We start from the raw sequence: 19,640 nt of genomic DNA on the forward strand, positions 1-19,640 counted from the left end.
TAGGGGAGGGTAGGGAAGGGAATAGCGGAGGGTAGGGAAGGGAATAGGGTAGGGGATTGGGCCTCCGGTAAACTCACTCACTCGGCGAAACACAGCGTAAGCGCTGTTTCACGCCGGTTTTCTGTGAGAACGTGGTATTTCTCCGGTCGAGCCGGCCCATTCGTGCCGAAGCATGGCTCTCCCACGTATAGATACCATATTTTGTCATTTACTTCTTGATAGTGCTACTAATTAAAGGATTGAGGGGCTGTTTCACCACTTCCTGATAGGTGTCGGATAGGCTATGCATCACTTAACTTGACAGATAGAGTATAGAGAATCGGCACTTTGGAGTGGTGAAACAGGTCCTAACTGTAAAATATAATGTACCTAAATGCAATTATTAAAATATATTCCACACAAAATGTTTCAAGTAATGTGTATGAGTGCGTGCATACGATTGAACGGTGTTGCAGCTGTTGCTAATCGATTTTTAACAAATACCTAGAGCCAGCTTTGTCAATAGTCATATTATATACTAGCTGTTACCCGCGACTTCGTCCGCTTCGACAAAATGTGATAAGTTAGATACCAAAGACAGAAAATTTTCTACTCTATTACAAAGACAGCAGCAGCCTGTCTGTATGTCCGTCTCAAGGCTGTATCTCAAGAACCGCGCTAGCTAGATAGTTGGCATTTCCATGACCTACGTTTTCTATTGCCACTAAAACTTCATTATAAAGAAAGTAACGTAAATATTTGAAGAAAGCTTCCATACAATCAATGCCTTTATTCACGGTTTTTTATGCACTTTTCACAATTTCACTTTTAAACGTGGGGAGCCATGCTTCGGCACGAATGGGCCGGCTCGACCGGAGAAATACCACGTTCTCACAGAAAACCGGCGTGAAACAGCGCTTGCGCTGTGTTGTTTGCCCCCTAATTTCATAAAAAAAAGTCGACATGATGATTCCTAGGGAGGTTCAGGCATATAATTTGTCAAGTTTCTAATGTGCATTTTAGTAAAAAATATTAACATTTGTCAGAGGTGTTGGAAAAAATTAAATAGATCTACAAAAAAACGCTCGCTATAGAATATTATTTCTTTCCTTGTAGGTGAACTTGCTATGCTTATTATAGATTTCAGAAAATTGGTTATTGTATTAATGCAGTAAATTGCACATAGAACTTACGCTGCCGTTGAACTTAGCTGGTACCGACTAAAAAAATATGAAGATTGATCAAAGACATAGTTGAGGTGTCTATGTGTGTCCCAAAAAAGATCCTGGACTCAGGAGCTCCAATCAGATCACCACTTTCGTAAGCATGGTACCAAATTCAGGTTATACCTATATAATATATATATTCAGCAACAATTTAAGAAAAGAATTTTAAAAATCAGTCAACAAACGTAGGAATAATAATAAAAGCACGCGTTTTGAAGTAAAAGACTATGAGAAATACCGTTAATAAGGTCATAATGTGACGATGCATGTCATAATTATAGTGATGATGATGATGAATAATATAATTGATACATCATATTAGGTAATATGCTTTTAGTTGTTGAAACAACACCGAAATTCCCGAACATATTATATCAGTCTATAAGTATTCAATAGTTTTAAACAGCACCTTCGGAACCAGGGTATACTTCAGTGCAAATTCCTATTTTTTGGTAGTGTATGCTTGAAGTCCTTCTGAAAAAATTCAAATCACGCTATGTTTCCATATAAATTTCAAGGAGTCCCCTCGATTTCTCATGGATTACATCATCAGATCACCACTTTTATGAACATGGTATCCAATTTGGACCATATCTTATGCAACAACAGAATAATTTTGAAAATCGGTCCATAAACGGCGGAGTAAAATACATAGGTAAAACATAAAAAAAGAAAAAAATATCCTCCTCCTTTTTGGAAGTCGGCTAAAAAGTAGCCTAAGTTACTCCTTGCTACATCAGCTATCTGCCAATAAAAGTCCCGTTCCAAATCGATCCAGCCATTTCGGAGATTAGCGGGAACAAACAGACAGACAAAAATTCTAAAAATTGTTATTTTGGTGTATGTACCGTCTAAATATTCATATGCACGTAGTAAAAAACGGTTATTTCAATATTACAAACAGACACTCTTATTTTAGTTATATGTAAGATGTATAGATGTATAGATTTGAGCCAACTCTATATAAGGGATATTTTTCCCTAATTTATGATTTGGAAATGTTGGAATTATTAACCTTCAAATAAACGACATGTGTTTCTCTGAAAACCAAAGTTTTTTATTCAATAATTTACTTCTTAATTTACACAATATTATTTATCTAGTAAACACAAAATTACACAAACTTACCTCCATAATTATATCAGATCTAAAATGGCGAAATTTTACTTTTTTTTCCTAATAGTCATAAACATGCCGGATATGATCTATAATAGATAACCTATTCATAGTACCATAGTGGATAAAACTACAATATTAATTAAAACAGATTACTCTCAAAGACCAAATAGCCGAAGACAAATAAAAGCTGATATAATTATTTCAGCTTTGAGCCCCAGCCCCCAGGGCTTCGGCAAATGACAACCAGACTATGAGTAATTTCATATCTGTGATTGATGTACGTACTAAATAATGACATTAATTAATTTTTTTAAATTTTTTTTACTCATTTGGTTTAATACATGACTAAACGACGCCCGTAGCTCACTTGCGCTGAAAGTACCGCGAGAACCGTACATTTTGCCGCTATAAAACTAGACTGTAACTAAGAGTATCTTTTTATTAAAAATAAATCAAAAGTTTCAGCCTAAAGCTAAGTAACAGACATATTTTGCAGTGATGTATATGTCGCAGCCAACTGTTTTTTATTTTTTTTATTTTTTTATTATAAGATTGTGGCCGTCTATGGACTGTTCGTCCATATCCTTTTTTTTTGTTATTTTATTATTTAGATTTTTCGCACCAAGGATAATTGAAATAATATTATAAATTTTAATTAATTTTGTATATTTTATAAATTACATAATAAAAATATTAATGTTTTGAACGGTGAGGTCCAAGTCGGTGTGGCGCAGCCCCCTCCCCCCCCCCAAAACAAAAACAAACCAGTTGGCTAAGCGTCGTCTAGCTGTAGTGTTGAACGTTGTAGTCAACAAGTCAGCTAAACGACGTATAGCCGTGTGATTGAATGGCGTTGTTCAGTCAAAGGGCTAGCTGTATGATTGAACGGCTATTTAAACCAGTCAGCTGCGACATATACACGGTGTAACAAAAATAATCGATACTACTTTAGGGTGTGTATAAGTCTCTTATAAAGAGTTCACTGTGAAAGTAGCAGCGCTGAAAATGCAATTTTTTTGTGATTTGTATGGGCAAGCGCCTCCGCGTCATAAATTTTTACATACAAAGGTGAAAAAAAAATATCATCGGTATAACTAATTTCACATAGAAATCTATATTATAGAAGACCCATACACACCCAATAGTATTATCACTTATTTTTGTTACACCCTGTAGAAGATTGGTATGGAAATATGGATCACTTTGAATAAGTTCTTTCGATTTTTTTACTTTGGGTCGGTTGTAATAACGAAATATAAATATGTGCTTACGAAACTGTATCTAACGATTCTAAAATATATTTACAGAGTTTTGTTAAGAATAATTTCCGTAGCGGTGTCACAGCTTACAATCACAAACTCTTAAGACGGTCGCGAATGTGACGCGAAGTTTATAAGCAGTAATGGTAACCCGTGTCACAAGTCACAGCCAGATGTCACACGTCACAAGACGCCATTATCATGTGTTCAGACTTGAAAATACTTGAAAACTTGAAAATATGTATTTGAATGTTTACTAAACTTACTACTACACTCACAAATACTTACTTAACTGTAATTAAGAGGGCAACTAACGCAAAAAATCAAACATCGTCCTACTCTCTTCACACTCACGCCCGTCTTTCATATGCCAGGTGAAAAAAGACGACGCGGATTCATTAGTTTTTCTCAATAACTCGATAAATATACAACATTTTAAAAGTCCGCCAGGTCAGTGTCTCAATGATATAATTTTATACAATGTGTTAAAATATTGTATCTTAGTTTAATGCACGGTTATGGCAATATAATATGAAAAATTCATGAAAATTGGATGCATCTTTGTGATTTTTTTTCTATCGAGAATATTTTAAGATATCGTGTTTTCCCTCAGATCAAATTCTTGGAAAAATAATGTAGTATGTTTAGAAAATGAAACAATTCGGGGCTTGTTTTCAAGTATAAAAATGAATTATAAACTCGACAATTTAGGGTTAGCCGCTCCCTCAAATTGAAATTAAATAAATCATCATTAATCTCTGATCGCAACCGTTTGGAAGGTTTGTTGCAAGTTGATCTGCGATAATGCGAAATGCGATATCAACATCGGTTTCAAACGGCAAAAATATTGGATTTGTATTGAGATTAGAACTGCATAAAATCACACACTTTCAAATTACAAATAGTTTCTAATAGAAAATTTAAAGTAAAACATTTCTAATTACTGTCGCTACAAAAAAAAAAGCTTTTAAAGCTATTCTCTTATCAAAATAAAAAAAACTAGTCATGTACACTCTAACAGTAGTTTCATAACCTTTGAACAGCTGCAAAATAAAAACAAAGCATTTACAGAGAGAAATTAGTGTATTTGTCCAGTGTTACAACTTGATAACATACCATTATCCCTCAGAACAGGCTATGTAGGGACAGCTATGTACACCTGTAATAATTTTCGTCATATGTACATAACTTTGTGAAATTCGTGACATATTTGGGTGCGAGGGTTCTAATTTTATCCAACTGTCATATCAACATTTTATTCATGTAACTTCACGTTATGCCTGATATATCAGCTAAGCATGTTAAACGGACAATTATTGCGAGTTTAATAATTCTAGAATCTGGGTAGGACTCTTGTTGGTGGTATTTCAACTGAAAAACCGCTGCAGCAGGCTAGTGAAATTGATTGCTATTGTAAAAGAAGCTAAGTTAGAGGCATCAATAGCCTACTGAAAATGACGAAGACATCACATAATAAATCACTTAAGGTGTTTAATATCTATATCTATTCATTTGCCTGGCTAAAACTCGAGAACGGCTGAACCAATTTGGCTAATTTCACTTGATGGAAAGCAACAACCGTCGCCCATGGACACTCGCAACATAAGAAGAGCTGCAGGTACGTTGCCGGCCTTTTAAGAGGGAATACGCTCTCTTTCTGAAGGTTAGCATTAGGCTGCGTTTCCACCAGAGGTGTATTGTGAGGAATGTGTTTTAAGATCCAATAGAATCGCTGCGCTGAGCGAGATCACGTCAATGAAGCCATGCTATTGGTTTTTAAAAAACACATTTCTCGCAACACATCTCTGGTGGAAATGCAGCTTTATACTGAAAAGTGATGACATGCAGTTGACATGAACTGAGTACTTAATAACGCAAAAGTACTTAAATCCAATTTCAGACGTAGATTACAGACATGTCTGTTGAAGGTATGATTAAAATAAAACTAAGACACAATAGTAAGTTATTATAAGTTAATCCGCGTCTTCAAAGGTGCATTACAGAACAAAGAGCCTCTGAGACTGTGACGTCACGGGCGCCATCTTGTTATTGTTCATAAAATGGCTGCCGTAATTGAAGACGTGAGTGGAAGAAGTGGGTAACTAACATTTTACAACATAAGAGGAAATACAAATTTTTCCCTTAAAATTTTAACAAAACTTGTAACTTACCTACTTCATTATCTGGCTAATATATCTAGCTATACGTAAAATATACATCTTATGATTTCAAAATATCCTTTTCCCGCTCTTAAAGTCTCCATATTTTATACTCAAATTGTTACTTACCCACTTCAATTGTGGAATTACTTTTGATGTTGCGATTAAATTGTACGTTCGCGGCTCTGTCGTCGGTAATGTAGTTTTTAACGAATTCCTACAATTGTAATCGCGTTGTGAAATTTTAATGGAATGGCGGGCAGAAAGACAGTTACCAGGCGCCCAAGATGGTAAATGTAATGAATAGAAATAGAATAATAAACGTAGACTAGCAATTACTTTACTATGGATATTGGTAGTTTATTTAGGTCATATCTAAGCACTAGGTACATCTAGGACTATACAGGTTGTTCGGGTGAACACCGTTATCCTTGAAACCATCAAATGAGCCCGTCAAAATGAACAACTTTTTCTATGAGAACAATGCTGGGAATTTGTATGACGACGGCTCATTATGATGACGGCTTTTTTATTTGAGTTCCCTGCATTGTTCTCATAGAAAAAGTTGTTCATTTTGACGGGCTCATTTGTGTGGTTTTAAGGATAACGGTGTTCACCCGAACAACATGTATAAATAATAGTTTTTTTTATTACACACACACCTCCGTAGTCTAGTGGTTTAGAGCGTAGTTCTTGACTCGTAGGTTCGATTCTCGCGTCGGAAAATATTATTTCCAAGTTTGCTTAGACAATGCAAGCTGATAACATGATTGCCTGACAAGAAAGATAGTTTTAAATAAGTTTCATACGTCGTCATGTACTTAAGAGTCGGTCCAGTTTCTGTAGCCAAGACGTTTTCTTTGTCGCTTCTTTATATAAAATCTGCAGGTACGTTTGAACGCGTTAATCTCAGGAACTACAGGTCCGATTTAAAAACTTATTTTAGTTTTAGATAGCTCATTTATCGAGTAAGACTATAGGCTAAGACTGATACGACCGAAGAAACTCAGGAAAATGTGGGAAAAACGAGAGAAATATTGGAGCAATTTTGATGGCAATATTTGGCACAGATATAGAGTAGACCAAGTGAAGGGAGTAGGGACATAAGAGCTATTTTTTATGGGAAAATATACGGTCTCCATAAAATTCCTAATTTACGCGGGCGAAGCCGCGCGGGACATCTAGTTTAGTATAATGATAAAACGTCTATATGGCCCTTAACAGCATATGATTTAAATGAATATTTTCGAGGAGGCAGGTCGCTAGTTCCATATATTTTGATCAGCGATTCTATAAAGAAACGGAAAACGTCTTGGCTAAAGGGCCCGCGTAGTTTCTTTTTGAAAACAGTCACGAGCTAAAATTGAAATGATACATTGTATGAAACGATAACGTGAATGCATGTTATCGCTTCATTTATCTAAAAGCATTCCATCCATTCATACATTCCATCAAACTGTGAAACTGAAATTGCAGTGTTTGAATTTCATCTGACGATAAAAGTTTTTATATGTGAGCATTGTAATTTACTAAAATATGTTATGTTTTGGGGTTAAATGCGGTTTACAGGTAAAGGCTTTATTATGACGCTGCATTTTTAGGATTTCAAATTGAACTTTATCAAGAGAACAAGCAAAAAGTAGTTTTGTAGTTTATTTTTTGCGTAAAAGTGTAACAAACATCAAACATTTTTACGCGACAAATATACATCTAAGAAAAGAAAATGTTTTTACTGGTATTGTTTGTGGATTCCTATGTATTTAACGGCGGTTAACATTTGACAGTGTTTACCGACTTTACCTGAATATAAAGCTTTGTTTTTTCCGCCTTCACAGGTTAAATATTGTGGTCATTATTTTTACCTACAGCGAATCGGGATAACAATTTTGAATATCTGATTCCTATGTGTGTGTGTCAATAGATTAAACTACGGAACCCTAAAAAACATCGTTTTTGAATTTGTGATTCAAAATCAGTCTAGCGCTGTCTACATGTTATGTGACTTCAGATATTGCAATATAAAGCAAAATAATGCAGTGTCACGTCATTTCAAGGATAAGTATCCCAAGCGTGGTGAGCTTGAAGGTGCCGGCTGCAGCTTGGCAGCGGGCGACATGAAGCGGCGGCAGACGACGTGTCGTCGGGACACCACTGATTTCTATGTATTTTTATGAGATACCCTCCGCAGCTAGCGACACAAAGCTACCGACACTCTCATAGAACTACATGGAAACCAGTAGTGTCGCGACGACACGTCGCGCGTCGTCTGCTGCCGCTTCATGTAGCCGGCTTCCAACTTGTACCTTTATACGAAATACCGCACCAATAAATTTGATTAACGACAACGAATAGAATATAAATAGGAAAATTATCTGTAATAGTGAAGAAGAAGGAAAAAGTCTAGATCTCTAGACTTATGTACACTCGGTCAGGTGCGCTAAACATTTGGGTGATATTCTGAAAAATGTAAATTGCGGGCGGATTGTGTGTTGCACCCGACACCCGACACGGAGATATGAGGCTAAGCTGCGTTCACAGTGAACTAAACTACTTACATAATATAATATTATATTTCTGTGTGAAACTGAAATAAATAACGTGCATATTAGCTTTAGGCTGGCTGCATACTATATTCGAAAGCACGAATACGGAAAAAAACACGTTTTCCGTATTCGATATCCGAATACGTTTTTCCGTATGACGCACGCATTTTTTTACCGAATGAAACGAATTCCACTCGTCAATCCTTTATTATATGTGTACTTTAATATATTAATAATAATATAAAAATAAAATAAAAAATATGGGAGCCATGCAAAAAACACAATTTGTGGCTTACTTTTGCTCTATAACGGTACAGAACTCTTCGTGCGTGAGTCCAACTCGCACTTGGCCGATTTTTTTAAATATTTACCACAAAAATTTAATATGATATTTTTGTCACAACGTGACGTACAGAACTACTAGAAAGTCTTTGATATATCATATAACCTTTGATATACAAACTCAGAGCGACAGACGACTGATGGAGGATTAAAATATATTTCTTAAGGGTGACGCCAAAGCGTAATTTTCTGAGTCGCAAGTCGCAGAATTTCGGTCGCGTAAATTATTTTTCATACTAATCATGACTAACAAAACTACGCTCCTGTGAATGAAGTAGGAATTTTCTATGAAGCTGAGTGCAGCAGAATTTCTGCCAACCGAAATTCTGCGACTCACGACTCACAAATTTTACGCTCATTTCGCTTCACCCTTAGTCAGTAACTCATTCGGAACAAAATGATTTCTTAGGTTTACGCGAGTATCACTCATTATATTACAAGGTTCAAACACTTACGGATTTTGTCGCGGAGCACTTTTATTAATCCCGACGTTTCGGCTACTTTACAGCGGCCGTGGTCATGGGTTCTTCAACTACCCAAAGATTCGATCTACGCAGAACGAACTCACAGTGTCATGAAGTCCTGTCGTATATATATATATATATATATATCGTGTCGTATATAATATGTCCTGTCACCTCCTTCGGAACAATTTAGTTGCTGCAATATCCTAAAATTTGCCGGTATAAGCGCGGCTTTACCGTGTCATAAATAAGAGCAACAAAAGCGTCCGTGTGTCCGGGATTGTCCGGGTCGCAGGCGGGCCCCGGGATTTTTCACTTTGACAACGGTGCCTTATTGCCGCACGTATTGCACTCGCGATATAAATGTTGCGCGCCAATGGGTCTCGTATCGATTTTTTATTTGAGAGAAATTTATAAGTTGGTTTTTAGAAATTTTGACACAAAAACATACTTATACGAGACATAACTTATAGGTACTTGTTATTACTGCTGTCTGAAATCCGTCTCTTATTTTATTAATGAAATTTGGCATAGAGATAGTTTGATTCTCACAAAAGTTTATCTTGCCATGATAAAGTTAAAAGCTATAAATTTGAGGGCAACGAAGTTGCTAGCAATATATACCTCTAATTCTAATGATAATTTAAAATTGCCGAAATCAATGTCATAATAATACTAGACGACGCCCGCAACTCTGTTGCGCCAAAATTATTGTGCGGGAACCGTGCCTTTTTTAGGATAAAAAATATCCTATGTCCTTTCCTGGTATGTATGTTGTATGAGTTGTATCTCCTTACCAAATTGCAGCAAAATAGGTACAGCGGTTTGCGTGAAGGGGTAAAAGGCAGACAGACAAAAAGTCATACTTTCGCATTTATAATTTAAGGCTTTAGTTGACGTTCGTATACATGGAACATAACATAAGAAGTGCTTATTACATAGCTACATGACATAATAAGCTTTCCTGTAGTTTTATGGAACAAAGTACCTATTAGGTTTAACAACATAATATAATATTTTACAACTAGCAGCTGAGTTTATCGTCACTTCCAGCCACTACATTATATTTTATGATCCAAATGAACTTAATAATATTACCGACTTAGTAATTCGAGTATAAAAAATTCGTTATAAAAGTGAGGTACTAAAAATTTATTTCTGTTTTTTTTTTTTTTTTTTTTTTTTTTTTATTAAATAAGGGGGCAAACGAGCAAACGGGTCACATGATGGTAAGCAACTACCGTCGCCCATGGACACTCGCAACATCAGAAGAGCTGCAGGTGCGTTGCCGGCCTTTTAAGAGGGTATACGCTCTTTTCTTGAAGGTTTGCAGGTCGTATCGGTCCGGAAATACTGCTGGTGACAGCCCATTCCAGAGTGCTTGTCGCTTTAACGATTATATTTTTCAAAACCTGTCCATTTTCTGGTACATTATTATATACCAGAATTAACAACGGACCATATGGGGAACATTACAAACATACTTAATTAAAATGAATTGATTCGGCATTTTGTTTTAAGTTTTTCCTATTTATATTTTAATTATTCCACTTTACTATATCTTTTGACTTCTATTCACTAGATCATGATTCAGAGCTTGATTATTATTATTATTAGACGGCTTAAGTCAAACAGTTAACTAAAGGTTCTCAAACATTAGATATAAACTGATAAACTGCTGTCAAAAAATCTCTGAAAAAGATATCGCAGTAGATGTCGAAAGCTTGTATAAGGACAGATCAGATTCATCTGTCCATGAGGGCAGATGAAAGATATTCTAATATTACGATTTATGAATAATTCCTTTTACATGAAAGTCTTTCAAAGCTCCGTGTCACAAAAATTATTCAGAACAGACTACAGAGTACTGACTTTACACTCTACAGCATAAAATATATCAAGGAGACATTTAAATATATTATGTTAATTTGTCTTTTTACACGACTTCTTGGAAACGATTTATATAATTTGCAATCACGTCGAAAGCGATGCTACGGCATAAATGGCTTGAACTCGGTCCGTGAACGCCATGATGAATAAATGTAGGCGATCACGAACGTATAGACTATAGGCAGTCATATTCGTGTTTAAGGGGGCGACTAACCCTAAATTGTCGATTTTATTATTCATTTTTATACTTGAAAATTTGATCTGAGCAAAAATACGATATCTTAAAATTTTCTCGATTGAAAACAAATCACAAACATCTAGTTTTTTCGAATTTTTTATAAATTGCAATGATGGTGCAGTAAACTAAGTTATTTTTTTTATATTGTTACGTGCTAGGGTTCGAGGATTTGGAGAGAAAGACCTGGTGACTCTCTTGAAGACTTTATTAACACTGCACTAAACACTAGGTCACAACACTTAGCACTAAGTACAAACACAAATCACTTGTTGTCACTCACTAAGCACTATCACTGTCCTAGGTCGTAGCCAAGTCGCAGGTTTCACTGGTTCACTCACTATTGATCACTCCGAAATCGCCTCGATGATAGCTCGAAAGGAACTGACTTGCCGGGCCTGCCTGCGGCTCTTTTTATATGGCGAGACGAATTCCAGAAATTTCCCGATTCACGTAAACAAGTAAACAACCGTGGGAAATTTCTAGGAGGCTCGGGAATGTACCACAATAAAACTGCCGTCCTTGTGATAAGTGCAGTAAGTTGAATTTAATTTAGACCTTATGGACTCAGTCATAAGGTCTAAATTCAAACACGCTAACAAATAAAGGGTAAACACGTAAACAAACATTAGACATTTCTAGAAGGTTCGAGTATGTACTTGCGCACCACGTGTCCGTATACCATGTACCGTAACACTACTCCCCTCTTAGAGATGCTCGTCCCGAGCATCATTGTTACTGCCATGGTAACGCGCCAGACGGTCTATGTGTACCACTTTGAATGTCCCTCTTGGTTGCTTTTGAATCCTGTAAGTCACATCATTCAATCGGGTAACCACTTTGTATGGGCCGTCCCACTTGGTCTGCAACTTTGGAGATTTGCCTTTTCGGCGAGTTGGGTTATGCAGCCACACCAGTGACCCTTCTTCAAAGCCGCTTGTATTCGATTTCCGGTCGTATCTGGTCTTCATGTTCTCACTTGACTGTAACCCATTTTCCCGAACCATGGCGTGTATATAGCGCATCTTTTCCCTTAAATCGCAGACATAATCTGGTACGGTCTTTGGTTCTTCCGGCGATCCTCCTGTCAAAAGGTCTACTGGTACTCGTAGTTCTCTACCGTAATTGACATACGCCGGGGTAGCTTTTATGCTCTCATGCTCGGCGGTACGGTACGACAGAAGGAAGAGTGGTATGTATATACTTGTCCCAGTCCTTTTGTTTGTCATCTACCAATTTCGCCAAATGCCTCTCAAGGGTCTGGTTAAATCTCTCAACCATTCCATCAGACTGTGGATGGTACGCGGTGGTCCTCGTTTTATGAATTCCCAAAATTCTGCACACTTCCTGGAAGACCTGCGATTCGAAATTCCTGCCCTGATCAGAATGGATTTCCAGAGGCACACCAAACCGAGATATCACTTCTTCGACTAATTTAGAAGCAACTGTTGTAGCTTCCTGGTTTGGTATGGCGAACACTTCGGGCCATTTGGTGAAGTAATCCATGACAACCATAAAATACTTGTTTCCTGATTCCGTTACAGGAAATGGCCCAGCTACGTCAACTGCGATTCGTTCCCACGGTGCGCCAACGTTATACAAGCGCAGGCTCCCACGGCTCCTTGTCTGTGGTCCCTTCACTGCAGCGCAAGTAGTGCATTTGCGGCACCAATCCTGTACATCGTCTCGACAATGCAACCAGTAGAATCGTTCTCGCACTTTTGTTAACGTCCTCTTTACTCCTAGATGACCTCCTGATACGCCATCATGCATTTCACGGAGAACATCCGGTACTCTCGTTCTTGGGACAACTATCTGAAGATGGAACTCTCTGCCGTTGGTCTTCTCCCATTTCCGGTAGAGTATTCCGTTTTGAAGTATCAGGCTGTCCCATTGCGCCCAGTACGCCTTAGTGACAGCGCCAGTGGGTGCAAACTCACTCCAGATTGGTTTTTCATCACCCCGTTTCTTCCATGTGAGGATGTGCCGAAGGTCGTCATCTGTTTCTTGAGCCTCCCTCATAGCATCATTCTCCCATGGGCCCAAAGGACTTGTTTTCGTTAACTTTAATGTTACTTCATTAGATTCCTGCTTAACACAATGTTTGCAGTCTTCCGAACACGGCCTTCGCGAAAGTGCGTCGGCATTCCCATGTGCCTTTCCGCTGCGGTGTTCCGTCTTGAAGTCATACTCCTGGAGTTGTTCAATCCATCGAGCTACTTGGCCTTCTGGGTTCTTGAATTGTAGTAGCCACTTCAAGGCTGCGTGATCAGTTCGCAGTAAAAAGTGTCTGCCGATGAGGTACTTGCTGAAATGTTGTAGCGTCTTTACGACAGCCAAGAGTTCTCTTCTTGTCACACAGTAGTTTCTCTCTGGCTTAGATAAAGATTTGCTGAAATATGCAATTACAACTTCTCTTTCACCCTGTTTTTGAGATAACACCCCTCCAATGGCCGTGTTGCTTGCGTCCGTGTCGACTGTAAACTGACCTTCAGGTTCTGGATACCCCAGGATTGGTGTTTCACACAGATGTTTCTTTAGTTTCTGAAAAGAATCTTCGGAAGTCTCGTCCCAAATAAACTGTCGTTTATCTTCTGTCAGCCGATGTAATGGCTTGGCTATCTCTGAGAATCCCTTAACAAAACGCCTGTAGTAGGAGCATAGGCCGAGAAATGCCCGCACTTCGGTTTTGTTTTTAGGGGTTGGCCAATTTTGGACTGCTTCTAGTTTCTCCGGGTCCGTCTGAATTCCATCACTGGAGATAACATGGCCGAGATAGTTCACCTTACTCCTGAATAAACGACACTTTTTCGGATTCAACTTTAACTTGGCCCCCTCTATTTTGGCGAAAACTCGTTCTAAGTTTCGCAAATGGTCCTCGAAGTCGCGGCCAACAATGATGACGTCATCCAAGTAGACTAAGCAAGCCTCTCCAACTAAGCCTGCCAGTACACACTCCATGAGTCGCTCAAATGTGGCAGGTGCGTTGCACAAACCAAAGGGCATGACGTTAAACTGCCATAAACCTTTACCGGTGGAAAAAGCTGTCTTCTCTTTGTCTTTTGGATGAATTTCCACCTGCCAGTATCCAGATTTCAGGTCCAGGGTCGAGAACCATTTCATGCCACTCAAGGTATCCAGAGTGTCGTCGATTCGAGGTAATGGATAACTGTCCTTCTTGGTGACATCATTGAGACGTCTGTAGTCCACACAAAATCTTGTGCTGCCATCTTTCTTCTTTACTAATACAACAGGTGAGCACCATGGACTTGCAGACGGTTCAATAATCTTATGCCTTCTCATGTCCTCCAAAAGGCCTTCAACTTCTTTCTCTTTTGCTATAGGTATCCGTCTTGCTCGTTGACGAATTGGGTTCTCGTTTCCGGTATCTATCCTGTGCTGAACCATCGACGTTCTTCCAAGGTCGCCTTCCTGACTGGAGAAGATATTCGCGTGGCGTTGTAAAAACTTCTTAGCTTTCATGCTCTGCGAATAAGTCAGATTACTCTTGCAGTCATCGAGTAGCTCAGTCACTATTCCATAGTTGCTGGTGTTTGCTGAGTCTGAGCCTGTGATCGAACTACACTGTCTCATCCAGACAACTTCCTCGCACTTTCCAATGACGTCACCTTTGTTCAAGCAGATCTCGCGATCACCAAGGTTCAAAACCCTGACCACAGCGTTACTGCTACCACTAACAAGGGTTCTCGCCGTCATCAGTTTTTGCGCTGATGTCTTGGTAGGTAAGTCTTCGATCAACACGCATCTATTTAACTTCTTCTTTCCAGCTGGCGGTAGTTTCACCAGCACTCTAGCTTCCGCTCGTCCAGGTATTATGACTTTCTTTACACATTCAACTTTCCCGCAAGCACCTCCAAGGATGAAAATTTCTTCTTCGCCACACTTGAACACTCCGTCGGCGACATTAATTCTGCAGTTGTGCTTCTTCATGAAATCCAAACCCAAGATGCAATCATCCATAATCTCAGCCACGATAACGTCATGAGGGTATGAGGATCCCCCTACATTAATCGTAACTGACATTTCTCCCAGGACGGGTATTGGCTGACCGGAGGCAGTAAGGAGCCGACAGTTAATTCTCCTCTTGTGTCTTCTTGCGGCTTTTACCAGATTTGGGTTCACTATCGTTCTAGAGGCTCCTGTATCTAGAGTCATTTTGCAATCCGTCCTGTTAATAGTCCCCTGAATCACAAGACTGTTCCCGCTGCATGCTTGGGAGATAACAGTTATCGGGGCTTCCTCCGTGTCAGCCAGCACTCGCCCCTTAGTCCTGGCTTTTATTCGTTTCCCTGATCCCGGGCAGGGAACGAGGCCCCTTGCTTTTGCAGCTCCTCCATTTGTTCCAGACGTTCCTCGAGCATTTTCATCCTTGCCATTTGGGTCTCTTTCTGCGGGCAGTTAAGCTGAAGATGGCCCCTCTCGCCGCACTTGTAGCACATGGCTCCAGAACTTCTCTTCGTAGGAGCCTTAACCTCCTTGACTTCCTCAGAGACCTCGCGGATCTTATATGTCTGCCGTATGTCACGCCGAACAGCCTCGACCTCTAAAGCATGCGCCAATGCTTCCTTAAGCGAGGTGTGGTGACGTAGCCTCACTGCAGCTCTGACCTCCAGGTCCCTGATTCTGTCGACAAATGCTTGCACAATATTCGTGTCGACCATCTTGGCGTCAGCTCCTGGGTGTGCCTTCTTGACGAGTTTTTCAATTTCCAACGCCCATTGTTGTAGTCCTTCTCCTGGGCGTTGGACTCTGTCACGCAGTTGGGCACGGAACACGTGCTCCAGGTGTCGCTCCCCGTATCTGGATTCAAGTGCCTCCATCAGGTCTTGAAACCCATTTCCTGTATGCGCTTCTAGGACCGACAAAGCTTGCCCTCTGAGCGCAACAGTGAGAGCGGTCAGGCGTTGTTCATCATTCCATCCATTGGCAGAAGCAACAGTCTGGAATTGCTGACGATAAGCATTCCAAGAAGTAGTGCCGTCGTATGGTGGCACTTTTACTCTTGGCCCATGTGCCACTCCAGAATTTCCACTACACGTCGCGACTCCCGTGGTTTCCAGGCGCACTACTTTTTTCTGTAGTTCAGTGAGGCCGGTTTTCACATTTTCCACATCCACTCCCAACCCGGTAACGCGTTCGTCCATTACGTCGACGTCTTTACGAAGCTTATTCACCGTGTCACTAACATCCTTTATAGCCAAAAGCGCTTTTTCTTGGAGGTCCTTTTGTTGCTCTTGTGACTCCTGCAAAGCGCCGAGCTTGCGTTCTTGTAACTCTTGCAAAGCGCCGAGCTTGCGATCATGTGACTCTTGTGACTCTTGCAACGCGCTGAGCTTACGGTCTTGTGCCTCTTGCAAAGCACCGAGCTTGCGGTCTTGTGCCTCTTGTAAAGCGCCGAGCTTGCGGTCTTGTGACTCTTGTAAAGCGCCGAGCTTGCGGTCTTGTGACTCTTGTAAAGCGCCGAACTTGCGGTCTTGTGATTCTTGCAGAGCCTGAATTAACTCAATTAGGCTTTGTAATTGGGGAGCCACTTGAGGGGCCGCAAAAGCTACGGGCGATGCATGGTGGCTGGAGCCAGTAGGCAGGGGTTGAGCAGACGGAGCTCGGTGGGCGGAGCTAGTGGACGTGGCCTGTGCGGGCGTGGCCTGGTGGGCGGAGCCAGTGGGCGTGGCCATGCCCAAAGTGGGTGGAGCCTGAGGGGCGTGGCCAGTGGGCGTGTCCCGGTGGGCGGAGCCAGTGGGCGTGGCTTCAGCCAAAGTGGGCGGAGCCTGGTGGGCGTGGCCAGTGGGTGGGGCCTGTCCCTCAGTGGGCGGAGCTTGGTCCCCAGTGGGTGTGGCCTCCGCAACTCCTCTCTCGGAGTCAATGGCAGCAGCTCGCTGCGCCCTTGTCCTGACACTCCCTTTGAAGTCCTCTCTCGGAGTCAATGGCATCTCCAAATCGCACTTCTGACACCAGTTGTTACGTGCTAGGGTTCGAGGATTTGGAGAGAAAGACCTGGTGACTCTCTTGAAGACTTTATTAACACTGCACTAAACACTAGGTCACAACACTTAGCACTAAGTACAAACACAAATCACTTGTTGTCACTCACTAAGCACTATCACTGTCCTAGGTCGTAGCCAAGTCGCAGGTTTCACTGGTTCACTCACTATTGATCACTCCGAAATCGCCTCGATGATAGCTCGAAAGGAACTGACTTGCCGGGCCTGCCTGCGGCTCTTTTTATATGGCGAGACGAATTCCAGAAATTTCCCGATTCACGTAAACAAGTAAACAACCGTGGGAAATTTCTAGGAGGCTCGGGAATGTACCACAATAAAACTGCCGTCCTTGTGATAAGTGCAGTAAGTTGAATTTAATTTAGACCTTATGGACTCAGTCATAAGGTCTAAATTCAAACACGCTAACAAATAAAGGGTAAACACGTAAACAAACATTAGACATTTCTAGAAGGTTCGAGTATGTACTTGCGCACCACGTGTCCGTATACCATGTACCGTAACAATATTGTATAAAATTCTATCATTGAGACGCTGACCTAGCGGATTTTTAAAATGTTGTATATTTATCGAGTCATTAAGAAAAAACTAACTTGGCGATGACTCCGCGTCGTCCTTTTTCACCTGGCATATGAAAGACGGCCGTGAGTGTGAAGAAAGAAGGACAGTGCTTAATTTTTTGCGTTAGTCGCCCTCTTGATTTGCCATGATAGGCAGGCAAGTCAGCTATTGTCTAAACTTTATACAGCTACGCAATGCATCACATGGGCCAACGTGAAGGGCGTACGTAGCTTATTTGCAGTGGGCTAGCAATAATTACAACTTCCAACATGATTCCGTTTGTGAGCTGTGTGATCAGCGATCGCACAACAGTAATTACGTCATTAATGTTATAGTAGTCGCGATACGCTGCACTGTGTTAGTGCCAGTAACATACTTTATAGTCTACAATTCTAGATTGTTACTTTGTTAGTGCTGTTATAGTCTGGTCGCGCGCTATGTAGAATAAGGTTTATTACTTCTGTCTACACTGACGCACGAACATTATCCATCTCGTTTACACAGTACGTTTTTAGAGATCACTCTAAAAACGTACCTACTGTGTCATGTGTGTCTAAGAGATATTTATAGATTGTTATTTGTAATACTGTTACTAGAAATTCAACGCCTCCGTGGTCTAGTGGTTAGAGCATGGCTCTCGATTCTGAAGGTCGTGGGTTCGAATCCCCCGTTGGAAACATGTTGTTTCCAAGTTTGGTTAGGACAATGCAGGCTGATCACCTGATTGTCTGACAAGTAAGATGATCCATGCGTCGGATGGGCATGTAAAAAGTCGGTCCTGCGCCTGATCTCTCACCAGTCGTGTCGATCTTCCGTCCCACTGGGTTATGAGAGTGAAAGAAATAGAGAGTGCTCTTGTGTATTGCACACACATTTGGGCACTATAAAACTACTCCTGCGTAACAGGCCTGGTTTCAATTAAACTGGCCACCGTCACCGAAACCGGTGTGGGGAGCATTACTATTTACTGGGGAAATTCGGCTATTGAACTATCGTTACTTGTCTATTTCACAAACGTATGATTTTTCTGTCTTGTTTCCACCGGCAATAATTGATAGAGCTCTGTGTGATTTTCGATATCAATATTTTTGCTTGTTAGTCTTGTGACAGACAGAGACAATGGCCGAATTTCTACGTATTTTATGACGGGTTATATCAAAATACATAAAAATATACATACCAAGTAGTACACTCCGAACGGCATAACCACCACCGCAACCAACAGATCAGCGACCGCCAGGCTGACGATGAAATAGTTGGTAGCCGTTTGCAGACTCCGCTCCCTCACCACACTCAGTATCACTAGCACATTGCCGAAGAAGGTCAGCAAGGGGAACACTATGAGGGACAGGGCCCAGACGTTCACATCTGTCAGTGTATAAGTGTCGTTGGAAGTCCGGAAGTCAGTGAAGTTGTACGACGAGTTGAGATTGAAGTAGTCGCTGAGGTTGCAAACCACGCATTTCTCCATTTCAGTCGGGTTTCTTTCTACGCATCGTGACCCTGAAACAAAGAGATATTGTTATGATTTAGTAATAACAGATGGACATAGTGGTGATACGGAAAACATTATTTTTCACCCCCGACAAAAAAAGAGGGGTGTTATTGACGTGTTTTTTTTTTATAAAATAAAGGGGGCAAACGAGCAAACGGGTCACCTGATGGAAAGCAACTTCCGTCGCCCATGGACACTCGCAGCATCAGAAGAGCTGCAAGTGCGTTGCCAGCCTTTTCAGAGGGAAAAAGGTAGTAGGGGAGGGTAGGGACAGGAAGGGAAGGGAACAGGGGAGGGTAGGGAAGGGAATAGGGTAGGGCATTGTGCCTCCGGTAAACTCACTCACTC

The 19,640-nt window shown here is 40.6% G+C and overlaps 1 protein-coding gene across 2 annotated transcripts in view; it reads right to left on the reverse strand.

Annotated features, from left to right (window-relative positions):
• Positions 1-19,294, reverse strand: part of LOC121734592 (dopamine D2-like receptor) — a 96,894-nt gene extending 77,600 nt beyond the window's left edge. For both annotated transcript variants that reach the window (XM_042125173.1, XM_042125172.1), the window contains exon 1: positions 18,978-19,294. In XM_042125173.1, the coding sequence (XP_041981107.1) occupies positions 18,978-19,268 (291 nt within the window). In that variant the 5' untranslated portion in view covers positions 19,269-19,294. The remainder of the gene's footprint in view (positions 1-18,977) is intronic.
• Positions 19,295-19,640: the final 346 nt, after the last annotated feature.

The sequence above is a fragment of the Aricia agestis genome, chromosome 16 (genome assembly GCF_905147365.1).
Source record: "Aricia agestis chromosome 16, ilAriAges1.1, whole genome shotgun sequence".
Taxonomy (NCBI): domain Eukaryota; kingdom Metazoa; phylum Arthropoda; class Insecta; order Lepidoptera; family Lycaenidae; genus Aricia; species Aricia agestis.